Source organism: Amblyomma maculatum, chromosome 1, assembly GCF_055883805.1.
Source record: "Amblyomma maculatum isolate TAMU_Amacu chromosome 1, ASM5588380v1, whole genome shotgun sequence".
In the NCBI taxonomy this organism is placed as follows: Eukaryota; Metazoa; Arthropoda; class Arachnida; order Ixodida; family Ixodidae; genus Amblyomma; species Amblyomma maculatum.
Genome location: NC_139344.1, coordinates 418,323,737 through 418,341,602, shown reverse-complemented (window position 1 = coordinate 418,341,602; position 17,866 = coordinate 418,323,737). Strand labels below are relative to the sequence as shown.

General features: G+C 45.8%; 1 protein-coding gene across 1 annotated transcript in view; it reads left to right on the top strand.

The window, feature by feature from the left end:
• Positions 1–5,883: 5,883 nt before the first annotated feature.
• LOC146209184 (blastula protease 10-like) overlaps positions 5,884–17,866 on the top strand; it is a gene marked incomplete in the record, with an annotated part of 36,156 nt that continues 24,173 nt past the window's right edge. Inside the window, 4 exon segments of the mRNA XM_084596869.1 lie at positions 5,884–6,211; positions 6,894–6,959; positions 14,469–14,634; positions 15,301–15,427. Coding sequence (XP_084452995.1) covers positions 6,146–6,211; positions 6,894–6,959; positions 14,469–14,634; positions 15,301–15,427 — 425 coding nt within the window.

Sequence of the window (17,866 nt, the reverse complement as noted above, 5' to 3'; positions counted from 1 at the left end):
TAATTTGGTTTTTTTATTTTTTTTTTTTTTCATAGTTTGCCGGGCGATGACGTTACCGGTAAGCTCAGACGCCGCTTGAAACTTGATGCATACCAGTGCTCGTTGGGAGCAACGAGCTGTTTGCGTTCGATGCAACAACAGGGGACACTTACGCACCACATTAAAGATGATGCAATAATGTATGATGTATGATGACACACGTATGATGCTTTATTATTTTCAATTTTTTTTTCTTATTTTTTATACACCGAACCTTAGCATCAGCAAGGATTACGTTTCCAGTCTGAGCACTGTGACACTTTTGAGCGTTCATTTTTCTAATGCTTCATTTTTCAATTGTTTCAAATAACTAATCTATTGCATACTCTAAATTTTCTAACTTACCATCATCAGGCTTTGCCTCTTTGTTGTGAGTATACTGATACCTTTCAGCCTTTTTTAAGTTTTCATTTTCAGAATTATTTCAATCAATTATTTTATCAAATACATACCTTGCAATTTCTTAACTAGCATCTTCAAGTATTCGCTTGTCGTTCTGAGCATTTTGACATTTTTGATCCTCCTTTCAATCATTTATCATGTTTATTGTTTTATTATTAATTGAATAATTAATTGCATATATTCCATTACGCAGTTATCGCTTCTCGCACACCAATTACTCATCAACCACTAGAACCCCAATTTATCACCATACATATTTTTTTACGCTGCCCAGGATTATTTTCAGACGCAGTGCTGATAACTACCTCGCCGACGGCTTTTCGGCGAAACGAGCTGCATAAGCTATTACTTAACACCAAAAAAAAAAAGAACGTGTACCGCATTGGGGCAAGCATGATCGTAGGCTGAACACTACCTATAAGCTTTAATAGAAACAGCGTCCGCGGCTCGGAGTGGTTTTAGGTGCCACGCCGTTTTCTGTGTGTACTGCTGCGCTTGACTGACTCCGTGGGAAAGGAGGCATCGCGTTCCATTCTATCCGTTAGTCGTCCAGTATCCTCTGGAAAGCAAGAAAGCAATTATAGCATGCAAATGTAAACTCCAACTGCAAGCGCATTCATTTCTAGAGAAATTCGACAGCATGTTCTGATTCAATTTTCATTTTATTTTCTTAAAGTGTGCAAAACCGATGAGACAAAGCTATGGATTTGAAAATTGTGGAACTCGGCAATGCGAAATTTGAGCGCAACTGCAGATGTATTGGAACCATGCGAGATAGCGGGCGATACATCCTGTGCCGAGCGGCTGCCGCATGGTTCTTGTCCTGGGTCCTTTCCCACTGCTCGGCCGGAAATCGCACCATTCGCCGCACATGGAGCATGACAGTTTCAATCACTCTTGCAGTACTCTCCTCCACCTTCACTGCCAACGCTCCGCTGAGAGAGGAGGAGGGAGAGATAGAGGGAGAGGGAGTATAGTTACCGGGTCTTTGTGGAAAAGCCAAGTGGCCTTTATCTGGTGTCTTGCGACGACTTCTTCAGCGCGGTTTACGGCGCCCCATTGCATATTGGTGTTCGCGTTGCGCAGCCCTTCTTCCGAGGATTCCGGTGAGGGAGCTTATGTGAGAACCATGGGAGGCGGGTCCTCTGAGCAATCCAATAGGATATGATTAAAGTCGGCGTCTCCCCCCCCCCCCATACCCTCCCCCTTGTGCAGAATGAGCTTATACTGTCGGGAAATACGTGTGCGTAAACCGCAGGGTTGGGGATGGCGTTGGTTGGTAGTTTTCTCCAGACAATTTGTTGTCGTGTGATTAGTGATACGTGTGGTGGCGGATAATACTCTACCAGAGAGTTGGAAGTATTGTGTAAGGTTGCTGTATGTGATCCTTTTTTTTTTATTTCGAGTTCCTTGGCATTAGGTATCACCGCTCGGCTGAATAAACCTCGAGCACGTTGATGACCAGCCTGATTGCCTCGGTTCCCTTAGTGGGCGGGTGTCCATACGAGTTTTATCTCTCTGTCGAGTCTGATATCCGTGAGGGTGTTTCTGGTAGTAGTTGATATTCTGCCACGTGAGAAGTTACGTATGGCAGTTTTTGAATCACTGACAATTATTACCGCATCTGTTCTAGCGATGGCGGAAGCGATTGTGGTCTTCTTCCGCTTGGTCCTAGTAGCGGACTTTGACAGACGCGGCTGATACGCATTTGCAGAGGTTACTGGACACAAGTAAGATGTGCATGTTGCCGGGCTAGTTGGTTCTGCATAATAAAGATGAAGTTAGTGCTAACATTTGAACGCAGACAATAGAAAGAAAGCACGCACGATTGACAAGCTCTACTACCTACTGTTTATTGGGGTTTAACACAAGGAATATAAAAGAAAATTGAGCATGTGCAGACAATAGAGGCTCACACGTCACGCAATAGCAATCGTTTAGGACAAAAAAGAATTAAGAAAGGCACATTCAGCGTCAAAAATCTGCAAAGCAGTGTCCCTCGCACAGCGATAGATAACTTTTTAACGTGGAAGCCTTATAGCACAAGCCGAGATTTTACATTAGTGATCCAGCTGCCTAAAATGTTAGTAAAGCTGCTATTAGTAAAGCTGCCTAAACAAGTATAGAGCTTTAGTAATGCAGTGGCCTCCTTGGCCCACATATGAAACCTCACATGAAAGGGGTATGCTATATGCCACTCCTGTTGCAAAGTTGGCATGGGAGATGTCATGCCTCATTTTAGAGCCCTCCTCGCAAACGCCAGAAATGCGGCCGCAAAGCTTTGACAGCTTATTGAGGACTGAAAACACCAAAGGTACATGGTGCCTGGCGGCCACTTTCTTAAGGTTGTGCGATATCTGGTACATACACGGAACTACCACCGGATTTGAATACGAGAGATCAGGACATCTTTTTAGGCGCCTTTTTGTTTTTGCACGAGGGTTTCAGCGGCTGCTGATATAACCGGTTCAGGGAAGCTTACCGCCAAGAGACGGAAAACCTAGCAATAGCCCTCTTAAGAGTTCCATGGACTGCCAGAAGATCAAATCAGTCGATATTGTCGACCATAAACCCTGACTGCTCATTGGAGGGTCAAATTCTAAAGTTAAAGCTCAGCTACTTTGGTCATCTGATGAGAAGAGAGGAGTCGCTGGAGAAAGATTTGATGTTGGGAAAGGTTGAGGGTCGCCGGAGAAGGGGTAGGCAGCGAACGCGATGGTTAGATGGCATTCTCGAGGCATTGCAGATGAAGCTATGTGATGTTAAGAAGATAGTGAGAGACCGGAAAGCGTGGCGTGACATGGTCCGTAGGGTCACGAAGAGTCGGACACGACTGAACGCCTGAACTGAACTGAGCCCTTTTCACAGCCTTGGAGTGTGATGACTCATATCTCAAAAACTCTTTGTTGGCACGTGGGCAGTACATAGAGCAAGCATGACTGCCACAGAAAAATAGCTTTTTGACCAAGAACCATAACTTTAGGTTGTCAGATGTGGTTCATGTGTAAAAACCAATTCTTTTCCTAACTGATTAAAAGCAGTTAAAATGTGTAAAGAAGCCAGGCCAAAGTTTGTAAATGGCCCAGAATTCAAAAGGATTAAAAATTCGTCAGCATATATAAAAACTTTAAAACCGAACCGTCACGATAGGTCGATTCCAATGAGCGGTCAATAAAACAAAACTATATCGCATACAAACAGGGTGCTACACATGAAGCAACGAGATTCCTTTGTGCTGCCGAGAAAACTTGTCGTTATGAATGATAAAAGAAGCATGCGGGTAGTGCTCTAAAAGGTTCTAAATATTGTATGTTCAAAAGCCAGCTATCCCAGTCGGAAAAAACTACAGAAACTTTTCTGTTGTTACGACAGAATTTATGTGCGGTTTTTGACGGGAAACCTGTGGTGACAACAGAACTTTCTGTGGTAACATCATAAATGTATGTAGTTACAACAGAAACGTGCTACAGAACTACAGACAACAAAATTTTACTACAGAAAAACTACAGAACTACACAAAAGTACTACAGAACTACAGAAAAATCTGACGTTTACGACAGAACTACAGAATATTTTGTCGTATTTTTGGCACGGTTTTGTATTTTCTTCGACCGGGATGTTCTGGAAGGCCACCCCCCCCCCCCCCCGAGCCTTCGATACAATCTTTATCAGAGGCTAACTCAGCATGTGGTATTCAAGAAAATAACTCCTGAACATCAACAGAAGAGGCCGGGCCTATCTGATCACTGTTTTACAGAAATGCGGCGATATTTGCTGACTTTTCACGGAGACCAGATTATTGATTGAAAGGTGTTTAAGCTTACTAAAAAGAAACCGGCTGACATTGTGTTCCCATGATCCATTTTCACTTGCAGCAGTCCTAAACGGCAAATCAACTTTATGCGTTTTAACCGAAAAAAAAAAAGACTGATAAAGAATTCTACGAACTGGCGTCAATAGCATTCGTCAGCGATGTGAGTTGCAAGCTCTCTCAAAAGTTCGTGATTTTTGTTTTCACTCTTACTTGGCTTCCCTTTACGGGCCCAAAATATTTGCGAACCGCCTCAAGTGCTTTTTCATTAAAACGGCCATTCAGCACAACAACAGGCTTCCTATATTTATCAGATTGCAGTAAGCAAATAGCATGGCTTTTAAATTCTTCAGAACAGAATTAACGTCCACACAGCCCTTTTACGCAACGAGCAACAGTTGCACACATTTTTAGGCAGTTCACACCTTCCAGGAGGCATCGTTTCTTGACGTCGCTGTACGCCTTTGAGGCGATATTCCTATTTATGGCGAGTAGCTCATGCGTCGGTACCTTAGGTTCAATACCATACTTAGGGCCTTTTTCCAGGACACGTGAAACCGTCGCTGGAACAGAAAAACAACCGGTGGAAACCACTCGATTTTTGTTGTCGTGGCTTCTCTTTATACCACATAAGGCTAGAAGGTGAGAAAAATTGGTTCTACAACGTTGTTCGGTGAGGTGTGATGCTAGACGCTTGAGGTCAGCTAACTTCCTTTTGGTCAACCATCCAGAGAACAGTAAACTGGATGTGGGTTATCTGCCATAACTAATCCACGGATGGTTCGAAGCAAACTTTTAAAACGCATTGAAATATTTCACAATTTCTACCTAGATAACTCGCAACAGTGTTTTATATTATTCCACATGTGCCTCCCAATCAAAAGCAATCTTGTAAACTGGACGTGAAACTTTTAACTCGGAACAGAATAAACAACGTGAGAGAGGCAGAGAGAGACCACGGTCACGGTTGTGTGGGCAGGAAAATATGTTAGGTCACAACACTGCGACGCAAATATATGAAAATAGGTTTTTGAAGCTGAAATAAGAACCAACTTCAGGCAATATTGCACAAGATTTGAACCACCTGTAGCAAAAGGTGCCTTAATCTCAGCATATGCAGGTTCGTACTCCTGCTAAACGGCTCCACTTCGCGGTAACCTCCCCCCTTTATATTGAAATATGCGTTCGTTTTCAATAACAGTAGCATCACCGTTATAGCAGAAGAATTCGGATGTAATCCTCATGTCCAGCGAAAGGCTACAGACCCACCTTGTTCGTGCGTGCAAGCCCTCGATTCAATTTAGGCGCTCAAAACGGTGCATCACTGTAGTAGCGAAACAATGACCACACTTGCGGAAAGCAACAGGGCTTGGCCTCCTCCTCAACCAACCACTCCCAACTATGTTCCGTCGGGACTTCCTCTTCTCGTCGTCAGCTCCTTCCCCGTGTGCCGAGACACCGCCCAGGATACCAGAGGGCTGCGAAGGTGCGTCGCCGGTTATCATCTTCCTTTCCATATGTCGCGCAGGAGGAGAAATGCCGTTCTGGCCCCGTCTCTCGGGCTCCACTCGGTGTTGCGTCCGCTCCGACATTCGCTTCCTGATGGAAACTTGTATAAGTTGAAACCGACCGCCGACTGCAGCGCCGGTTAGCTGGTTGGACGTTCACTTCAGCAGCAGAAATACGCAAGCCGTTACTGAACACGGCGGAACACTTGCTTCGGACAGGGCACTGTTCTAAAGTTTAGGTCAATATTTCCATGTTTACGTTGCTTTTGGTGCTTTGGAAATAGAGTATTCTCATACTGGCAGCATCGCCCTACTTCGCCTCTCCGTGTTGCTGCCGTCGACTGAGGATTGTACCCCCTGTTAGAAGGGGCACCTTGCAATCACGATGGTACCGACACCTTCAGCCCTTTTACCCCTGTTATTAGGGTTGGCGTGTGCGCAGTATGAAGAGGTAAGCAGCCCCTTGCACAGCATTGTTCCTTTTTCAGCGTTTTATGTCTTAGCAGTATGATAAGTAAGCATGGCATTAATCCTTAACAAACAAACGCAATGCGTGTCGAGTGCCCATGACATATAGATAACCAGAACGTATACATCACAGCTTCATATGTATGCGATATGGCAAATCGACTAGCTTACAACAGATGACCCAGTGCACTAAGAGCACCGGGAAGCTACAGATATATAATGCGGTGGGACTCGGGTGGTTCATGTGAGAGAAGTGCGACCTTTGGCCCAGTACTGTTAGTATCTACAACCCTCAAAGTACCAGAGAGGAGCGAGGCTCTTGAAATAGTTACTTGTAAAGCTTGTAACTGTTATAATAAAGCCCCTTAAACAAGAAAGGGCCATAAATTATTTGCCGTGACAATCACTTTATACGCCTTGACAAGATGTTTGCTTCTGATACTGACCTTTCACTCCCTAAAAGTAATGTTATCCTATAACTGTACAACCCTACAAAAAATCGTGTAAAACTAGGAAGGGAGGATTTGTAGTTCAGAAACTTTATCTGCAATATTACTTTATAATGTTGTAGAGAAAAATAAGCTAAAAGACGTTTCTTTCTAATTCTTTTCAATGACAGCTAATGTCATTTTTTTTTTTTTAACAAAACCTTTGCGTCCGTGCAGACTATTGAGCATCTCACCTCGGTGCAGCCAGAAGTTATTCACGACGAAAGGGAGAAAACGCAAATGGTAAGCATCATTATCCAATTCTTTTGTTTACGCGTCACAACTTGCGGGAAAACATCATGCAACGCATGTTCCAAGTGCTGTCAAAGCAAAAGGCATTATATATACTGAAACTTTATCGAGTTTCTCGGGCATTAGCGTTCTCTTTGAGTCCAGATGACAGAAACCTGCATTCCTTTGTTTTAGAAAACGTCAAAAAATTTTCAGTAATACAATATTTCGTTTGTGCAGAATTCGGCGCAGAAATATTAGTGAAAAGCACGGGCTCGCAAATACATTTCGAAGAAATCAGTATAGAAACCTTATATATTAGCTTGCCATGCCAAATTGTGACGTCCGCACGAAATTAAACGATTAAGTGGATAAATACTATTAATGCTTACATTCACCACCAGCTGGAGCCGGACATAACCACGCCGTGCATGGCAAGCAACTGTGCGTTGTGGGCAATGTTTATAAAGAAACAAAGGTTTGTGAAGCATTATCCTCATCAGTGAATTCCTTTTATATATATAGCGCCTAACTGTTGTGCCTCAATAATGTCTTTTACTACTACTACTACTACTACTACATTATATATATATATATATATATATATATATATATATATATATATATATATATATATATATATTGTGAGCCCTCCTCGGATCTTCTTTCATTTTTACATACCATGATCTTCTTCTTCCTCTTGTCTTCTTCATCATCTTCTTCATCATCATCGTCCCGCGGCGCCGGCGCGCGCTTAGGCATACCTTGCCTTGCCTTCTTTCATAATATATATATATATATATATATATATATATATATATATATATATATATGAATGAAAGAAGCCAACAGTCGGCGAGGCCAAGGAAAGCATTGGGGATTGTACTTTGTCTTATTTTTTTTTTAATTTTTACTTCGATAGTAACATAAATTAGTAATGTAATCTGTTCAATGGAAAGATAATTAAACACAAAGTAGAAGAAAAAACAACGTGCCGATGGTGGGATCCGAACCCACGACCTCCGAATATCGCGTCCGGTGCTCTTCCAACTGAGCTACATCGGCCGCTGTCCCCCCCTGCTACTTTCTTGGGTATTAATGTTGTCTGTATACGAACCTTGAGAGTGTTCACCAGCGCCGCCCTCAACCAAAGCGGCGGACATGGAACGCCCTTTGTTACCACCAGTGTCACGTAGAACGTGATCAATAGCGAGGGCGAAAGCTGTGCTAGAACCCTCTTAAGCTACCTATGGCTTCAAGACTGTCAGAACCGAGACCCCCGTAATCTACAAGCAGATAAATGAAGGGGAAATGAGGGTGCTCGTTATAATACATGAATGAAAGAAGCCTCGCCGACTGTTGGCTTCTTTCATTCATGTATTATAACGAGCACCCTCATTTCCCCTTCATTTATCTGCTCTCTCTCTCTCTCTCTCTCTCTCCCTCTCCCTCTCTCTCTCTCTCTCTCTCTCTATATATATATATATATATATATATATATATATATATATATATATATATATATATATATATATATATTGTCACGCTAATGACGACGATGAGGGATGGTGATGGTGAGGCAGAAGAAGAAGACGAAGCGTTGGTGCCTGGGGCTAGTAGGCTTCACCTTATCCCACTGCCATATCACTGTAAATAAACACCCCTTTGCTATTTCATCGTAACAACTTGGTGGAAGGTGCTCCGTTCGATCCCCAAGTACGGCGCAGCAAGAACCACTGGAGTTTCGACGTAGTCGCCGCCTTGCTGGACTGCCACCGCTTCCAAACATCATGGACCACAGCGATTCTAACCGCGCCGGCCGCGACGCTGCAAGCCAGGCTGGTGACAGGCCTGCCCCCTCCAGCTCTATTCCCTGCCAGCCTTACCGGGAACCACGACCTTTTGCAGGAGAGGAAGGTGAGGACGTTGAGAAGTGGCTACTTCATTATGAACGAGTTAGTCGGTACAACCGGTGGGACCCTATCACCATGCTCACAAATGTCGTCTTCTTTCTAACTCACACGGCGATGACATGGTTCGAGAATAACGAGGACAATTTGACAACTTGGGAACGGTTTGCCACCGAGATCAAACAGCGTTTTGGTGACTCTGTACCGAGCAAAAAACGGGCTGAGCAGACCCTTGCCCAAAGAGCTCAGTTGCCGGATGAAACTTGTACCACTTATACAGAAGAGATCCTCCGATTGTGCAGATGTGTCAATTCCAACATGCCCGAAGAAGATAGAGTCGGCCACATTTTGAAGGGTATCGCGGCTGACGTATACAACTTTTTAATCGCCAAAGACAGCCTTGAAACCGTCTCCGATGTCATTAAACACATCCGCGCTTTTCAAGCTCTGAGAACGCGTCGTATTGTGCCAAAATTTGGGCGGCTGGCCAACGTGCCTACCGTGGCCAGCCTTGATGACCACGCCCAACTAGATCTTCCGTCGACGATCCGGCAAATCGTGCGGGAAGAACTCCTGCGGCTCAACCCACTTCCCCTGCACGAATCTGCTGAGGTCTCTGTCCAGAGGGTATCTAGACGGCCGGCTTCACCACCACAAGCGATTACCGTTCAGCCTTTCCCACAAGCTCCTGAAGTTGCAGCTTCCATTGACTATCCTCCTATGCATTTCGCCAACCGGAATGCGTCGGTGCCTGACGCCCCAAGGTATGACGTCGCCTCAAGTGCCCATAGATCTTCCATTCGATCTACCAGGATTCCTGAGCAGTATGAGCATTCAGACAGACCTACGACGCACCCAGCTGTTCCCTGCTCTTATTCGCAACAGCATTTTCTACCTTCTCCGCCGATATGCTACCGCTGCGGCGTCGAAGGTCACATCGCCAGATACTGCCGCAGTAGGTTCCCACCTCGCTATAACCGTCCGGCGCTTCCAACAGTACCCAACAATCGGCAATACAATCCCGTTTTTCAACAATCAAATACTCAGCGTGGGTATTACCGCAACATCCATAACCAGAATATCCGCGACCACTCCCCTGCATCTGATAGAAGTGTTACTCCACCACCCGCCTTCCGTGCGCGTCGTTCTCCATCACCACGACGGCGCCCCATGTCGCCTCAGCATCATCAGCAGGAAAACTAACCAGCGCGACCAATGGGGGTGAGGCCGCTGGAAATGTGCTGTGTGCCAACATCCCTCCAACTATAATGCTCAAAAACAAAATTCGTGTGTTTATTGATGGTGTGTATACATTAGCTTTGGTGGATACGGGTGCGACTGTGTCTGTGATGAGTAATCAGTTTAGGCGCTTGTTGGGACGCAAAGTGATGTTTGAATATGACCGTGCTTCAACGTTTTGTGGTGTGAGTGGAGAGGCGTTGCGGCCACTGGGTGTGTGTAGTGCGCAAGTGTCTGTGGGTGGTGCAATTTTTCAAGCCGAATTCGTAGTCTTACCCCACTCTACGCATGACATCATTTTAGGAATGGACTTCTTGAAGTTTTGTGGCGCTACCGTGGACTGCCGAAGTCAAGAGGTTCATTTTGATGGCTCGCATCTGCCGACACTTTTTGAAAGTGGCCGTGATGAAGAAACAGTTTTTAGTATTACCGAAGACACAGTAGTTCCACCCTTGTCTGCCATGTTCGTCCCCGTGTCCGTTCCACTTCTTGAGAAGGTTTCATTCCAGGCCATGGTGCACCCAGTTCACTCAGCATGCCTGAAGAAAAATGTAATTATCCCTCACTGTATGATATCCGTGCATCATGGTAGTGCCTCGTTATGGACCATCAACCCATCGTCCGAGCCCGCAGTTTTACCAACGGGATTGAAGCTTGCCTCTTGTGGACCCGATGCGCCCCACGTCGTTGCTTTGGTCACAGATGCTACGAGTGCCATCGTACCTTTGCCTGCTGATGAAACTTCAATCTCCCGCATGATCAGCGCCGATCTCAGCTCACCTCAACGCCGTACTCTTGTGGATATTCTTCTACCTTTTTCGCCTATGTTTGACTTTTCTGAAACAGATGGACCAACCTCTCGCCCTGCACATCGGACCCATCATAGCATCGACACTGGTTCGGCTCGTCCCATTCGTCAAAAGCCATATCGCGTGTCCCCATCTGAGCGCAAAGTCATTCATGAGCAAGTGGAGGACATGCTACAGAAAAAGGTGATACAGGAGTCATCTAGCCCCTGGGCTGCCCCTGTTATTCTTGTACGCAAGAAAGACGGTTCGTGGCGATTCTGCGTCGATTATCGGCGTTTAAATTCTGTTACGAAAAAGGACGTCTATCCTCTTCCTCGCATAGACGATGCCCTCGACTGCCTCTCTGGTGCGTCCTATTTTTCTTGTCTTGATCTCAGATCTGGCTACTGGCAAATTCCAATGGACCCTGCAGATAAGAAAAAAACAGCCTTCGTAACGCCAGATGGCCTTTATGAGTTTAATGTTATGCCGTTCGGGCTGTGTAATGCGCCAGCTACATTCGAACGCTTTATGGACACAGTTTTGCGCGGCTTAAAATGGGACATTTGTCTTTGCTATCTGGACGATGTCGTGATATTTGGGAAATCCTTCCAAGAACACAATGACCGTCTAGTACGTGTCTTGAATTGCCTGCACAACGCCGCCCTAATTCTGAACTCCAAAAAGTGCCGCTTTGGAGAGCGCCAAGCGCTGGTGCTAGGACACCTTGTCAATGGTGATGGTGTAATGCCGGATCCCCAGAAAACTGCCGCTGTTGAGTCTTTTAAACCCCCGCAGACAGTGAAGGAGTTGCGCAGTTTTCTACGGTTGTGCTCGTATTTTAGACGCTTTATACATCGCTTTGCTGACGTTGCTTACCCATTGACGTGCCTTCTCCACAAAAACTCTACTTTTAACTGGACACCAGACTGCGACGCGTCATTCCGTCAACTGAAGTTTCTTTTAATATCGAAACCCATCATACGTCACTTCGATCCTACTGCAATGACAGAAGTACACACGGACGCTAGTGGAATCGGTCTTGGTGCAGTCCTTGTCCAACGGCACAATGAACGAGAGCATGTTATCGCGTACGCAAGTCGTACCCTGAGCAAGCCGGAGCGAAACTACACAGTCACCGAACAGGAATGCCTAGCTGTAGTTTTCGCTGTGCAGCGTTTCCGTTCATATTTGTACGGACGTTCGTTTACTATCGTAACTGACCATCATTCACTCTGTTGGTTGCGGAACCTTCGAGACCCATGTGGTCGCCTCGCACGCTGGGCCCTCCGGTTACAGGAATATGACTTTGCCGTGGTTTACAAAAGCGGGAGGCGTCATGCAGACGCAGATTGTCTTTCTAGGATGCCAATGGCCACGACTGGACCTGAAAGCGACGATTTCGACAATTATATATCGACCCTCGAGCCAGCGTTCCCCGACACGAATGTTTTCAAAACGGAACAGCAAAATGATACCAGTCTGCAGCCTCTCTTTGCCCAAGCCAACGTACCTACAAGCCGTTTTTGTGTGCATGATGGCCTCCTATGGAAAAAGAGTTATTCGCCTGTCGGCCAGCGATACCTACTCGTAGTTCCCAAGACGTTGTGCACGGACGTATTGCGTGTTATGCATGATAATCCAACTTCTGGGCATTTGGGATCGGTTAGAACACTTCACCGTGCTCAAGAAAGATTTTACTGGCCCAGAATGCGCTCGACGGTTGAACAATACGTTGCCAGTTGCAAGCAATGTCAACGCCACAAACGTCCAACTGCAACTCCGTCTGGCTTGCTGCACCCTGTGAAGACCCCGACAGCACCGTTTGATCAAGTAGGCATTGACCTCGTAGGTCCGTTTCCGAAGTCCGTGGATGGAAATCGCTGGATTGTAATCTGCGTGGACTATCTCACACGTTACTGTGAAACCGCCGCTCTTCCATCTGCTACGGCGCATCAGGTGTCGCTTTTCTTGCTGCACTCAGTCATCTTACGACACGGGCCGCCACGAATTGTCATCACTGACCGGGGCCGACAATTCACTGCTGATGTTGTTGAAGAGCTCATGCGTTTATGCGCCGTAACTTTCCGACACTCGACGCCATACCATCCCCAGACAAATGGCTTGACTGAGCGCGTCAACAGAACGCTTATCAACATGCTAGCCATGTATGTGGACGCAGGGCATAAGAACTGGGACACCATACTGCCCTTCATCACGTATGCGTTTAATACCGCCACGCATGAGACGACTGGATACAGTCCATTTTTTCTGCTTTACGCCAGACCGCCACGCTACTCTCTGGATACTATCCTGCCCTTCACAAGCCGTGAAGACCCCTGCCTGGCTGAGACCCTCTGTCTCGCCGAAGAAGCTCGGAGAATCGCCCGATTACGGTCTGGTGCTTCACAAGAACGTTCCAAAGTGCGATACGATTCCAGTCACCGGCGGGTCACGTACTCTGTAGGTGATTTAGTCTGGCTATGGCGTCCAATTCGGCGCCGTGGCCTACATCAAAAACTCTTGGCCCATTATGACGGCCCATATGTGGTTATCAAACGCCTTAGTGATTTAACTTATGGGATAGCCCGCCTGACAGCATCGGGTCGCCGGTCTGCCAAAACCGAACTGTGTCATGTTGCCCGCTTGAAGCCGTGTCAGCCTCGCACGACTCACGAACACGCCCAGAGGGCTTCGTCTGAGTAGGGGGGAAATGTCACGCTAATGACGACGATGAGGGATGGTGATGGTGAGGCAGAAGAAGAAGACGAAGCGTTGGTGCCTGGGGCTAGTAGGCTTCACCTTATCCCACTGCCATATCACTGTAAATAAACACCCCTTTGCTATTTCATCGTAACAATATATATATATATATATATATATATATATATATATATATATATATATATACGTTGTTTTTTCTTCTACTTTGTGTCTAATTATCTTTCCCCTAAACAGATTACATTACTAATTTCTGTGCTTATCCAAGTAAACATTAAAAAAAAAGACATAAAATACCATCCCCAACGCTTTCCTTGGCCTCGCCGACTGTTGGCTTCTTTCCTTCATATATATATATATATATATATATATATATATATATATATATATATATATATATATATATATATATATATGTGTGTGTGTATGTATATATATGGTTTGCTTGTTACTAATGGGCCAGAGTTAACTTCAAACAGGATGTCACACAACTTTCCCCATTATCTATTTTATTCTAACAGTTTCGAACGGTGGACCGTTCTTCTTCAAGGTAGAATTGAGAATTCCGACGCTATATTCGGAGGTTGTGGGTTCGGTTCCCACCACCGGCACGTTGTTTTTTCTTCTACTTTGTGTTAAATTATGTTTCCCCTAAACAGACTACATTACTGATTTATGTGATTACCAAAGCAAAAAGAAAAAAAGAAAAAGTACAATTCCCAATGCTTTCCTTGGCCTCGCCGACTGCTGTTGGCTTCTTCATTGGTAGAAAAGCCAGCGTCTTACACATTCGCCGTTCCCGCGGGCTTAGTGTTTCCTATGGCAAACTTTCTTTTTTTTTTTTTTGCACACATCTTGCGCAGTACCGGCAGATGCTGCACGAGGTTCCGAAACTGGACGGCGGTCAGGTGATGTTTCAGGGTGACATGCTGATGACCGAGCGCGACCTGCTGGATATGTACGCAATACAACCTTCTCGGAGCATCACCTGGCCCGGTGGCATCGTACCATACAAGATTAGTGAGAGCTGTACGTACACTGACGTCTTATATGGAAGACACATGACTCTAAATGCAACGAGAAGGAAGAACGAAACGACAACTCTGACAGGCAGTTAACATAATAAAGCGGTGTACGAAATTATCGTATGTACTTTTGACGCCGAAATTACAGATATTGTGCGCAGCGAACTAAACCAGTAAACCTGAAATTTTCATATTCACATTGTTTTTAATCTTATCACAGTTTTCGGTGGCGCCGTATCCTTGCGAACAACCGGGCAATTTCCCCATATGACAAATTCACTGAAATTACTCAACAGCAAAGTAAAACCTTCGTTAAAACGCACCGTGTTCTAACCTTAAACATTAGCATGCGATATCAGTTTAAAGAGGATCAGTCCCTAACATCAATTTGAACAATCACTTATCTTCAAACCTTACCAGCGTCAGACGGTACGGCCACCACTTCTTCTTATGAGACCATATATGCGATTCTCAAGAGCACTGGATAACATTTTCTCTTCCTTATTGGTTTTTGTTTCACGTGCATCCTTCTACGAAAGGCACCCTTCTAGTGTCTTTGTAAGTACACGAACGTAATGCACGCAAAACACTACTATAGCATGCACAAGAACGAAAGCATGAATTCGTAAGTGTGTTTCACTGGTTGCCTGTTTATGCGCAATGTTTGCAGCGGCCAACGAGGCGGACTTGATTCGACAGGGCATCGCGCACTGGATGAATAACTCGTGCCTCACGTTCCGAGAGCTCCAGAAGGACGACACCACTACGGACTTTATACTGTTCATCAGAGGAACAGGGTTAGTTTGCTTACTATCTTTTGCCCGTCGCTCTGCCGAGGACTGAAAACCTGCGAAACAGCACGGAATAAGACAGCTACTTTCGACTTTGCATCATGCAGGCGGAAAACGTCTCCATGGAAACTCTGCTTGTACTTCCCTGGAAGGAATTCCTTGTTTTCGCGATAGAAAGTGGTAGCACCAAGATATATGCAATACTACATAACATCGGTTTTCCAGCACTGTTTCCCCTGCATGCTATTCTACACTACAAACACACCACAGATAGCATTGTTGTACTTTTTCCATCCCTTGAAAATTTACTTTCTTCACTTTTAGATGCACAGCAGATACATTGCATTTTTATTTTTAAATATCTGCTGTCCAGTGTAACGGCACTCATTTAAATTTAATTACTCTTCACGGAGGGGGATGAGGAAGAAAAAACATTATATTTTTGTTCCTGAGGGGAGCCCTCTGTCCACATGTGCCGCTTCTATCCGGCAGGCCTGTTAGAGTAGCTGGCGCTGGCCTTACGATGTGATGCTGGAGAGAACGGTCTCAAGAAAAATTAAAGCTGCTCAGTTAAGAGTCCAGTTCGCCACCGATATTTGCTCAGCTCGCTTAATCCGCCGGCGCTGATTGTTGGGCTCGGTGCTGATCAAGGCTTGTCCCCAAGAGGACGGTGTGTGGAATTTGATAGGTGGAACATTGATGGGTGGTGTTGGACAGGCCTAAACTGAATGATATAATTTAGTTTTGCGTTGATGGCAACTTGGGCATCTTTTTGGATAGCAGGAGGGGAAGAATGTATATTTATGATATAAGTTAGGATACGTATGTGTCTGATAGCTGACGCCATGCGCAGCTTCGGCCTTGGTGAGTGTTGGATGCGGTTGTGGCAATATCCTTATTTGCATACAGTAATAATGCGCGATTTCGTTGTAAGAATACAGGCCCGCGCAGGTACCCTCCGTTTCTAATTCGTCCTCCACTTCCTTTAACAGCACCCGGAAAGTTTCTTAGTCAAGCACATGTGCACTTTCGTTGCCAGGAAGCGAGGCGTGACCGAGGGTCTATACGATGCGGAAGTTGGGGAACATATCGGAACATATTGGCGACAGAACGCCCGCAGCTTGCAGAGATATTGCATTCTTCGCGAAGGCGTGGAACACGTACCGCTTGGGAATCTATAGTTATTGTATATGTTAGACTAGTGTGGCATTCATCATGTATGTCCTTATGTCGTACAAGGTCAAGGCCCACTGCTATGGCGGTCTGTTCAGCCGTCGTACTTGAGCTTGTTCACCGACCGGAAGCCGTAATTCTAACTACGCCGCTGATATATGTGACTGCGAGACGCATAGCGTCTCTGCCAGATGGATATTTTGCAGCATCGACATATAATACATTTTTGTTGCGGCTTTATTGACGTAGGATTTCCTTGACTCTTGGTGTCCGACGGCCAGTGTGGAGCTCGAGGTGCTACTCTGACTTTAGCTGCCAGTTTCGGCAGGATGGCATGGCACCTTTGCTGCAACGGAATGGACGGCTCTGGGTAGCCTAATCGGCACGTAACGGCCCTGCCCACCCTCGTTTCTCGACGGCGCGTAAGCTGGCCGGTCCTTTGGGCTTCGATCAGCTCTACTGCTGTGTTGTGTAGACCGGGAGCAGGCATTGTGTCGAAGAGTACTGAGACAGTCCCATGGCTGTCTTTACTCAGGAAGGAGGCACTGAATGCGTGAGAACGCTTTTTCTTCATAGCCCCAGGATGCATTCAAATTCAAACTTGCCCTCCTCACATATATGCGCGCTTGTGTGTGTGTGCGTGTGTGTGTGTGTGTGTGTGTGTGTGTGTGTGTGTGTGTGTGTGTGTGTGTGTGTGTGTGTGTGTGTGTGTGTGTGTGTGTGTGTGTGTGTGTGTGTGTGTGTGTGTGTGTGTGTGTGTGTGTGTGTGTGTGTGTGTGTGTGTGTGTGTGTGTGTGTGCGCGTGTGCGTGTGCGTGTGCGCGTGTGCGCGTGCGTGTGCGTGTGCGCGTGTGCGCGTGTGCGTGTGTGTGTGTGTGTGTGTGTGTGTGTGTGTGTGTGTGTGTGTGTGTGTGTGTGTGTGTGTGTGTGTGTGTGTGTGTGTGTGTGTGTGTGTGTGTGTGTGTGTGTGTGTGTGTGTGTGTGTGTGTGTGTGTGTGTGTGTGTGTGTGTGTGTGTGTGTGTGTGTGTGTGTGTGTGTGTGTGTGTGTGTGTGTGTGTGTGTGTGTGTGTGTGTGTGTGTGTGCGTGTGTGTGTGCGCGCGCGCGCGCCGGCTGCGCTTTATGAACAAGGAGAGATGCTGACCAATTAGGTTGACGCATGATTCACAATACAAAGATGTTTCAGACTGGGCCCTTCATTCTGATGAAGCCTAATCCCCAGTCGAAACGTCAATAACCATAGTTATGTTTTGAAGCAGGCATTTGTGATTGAC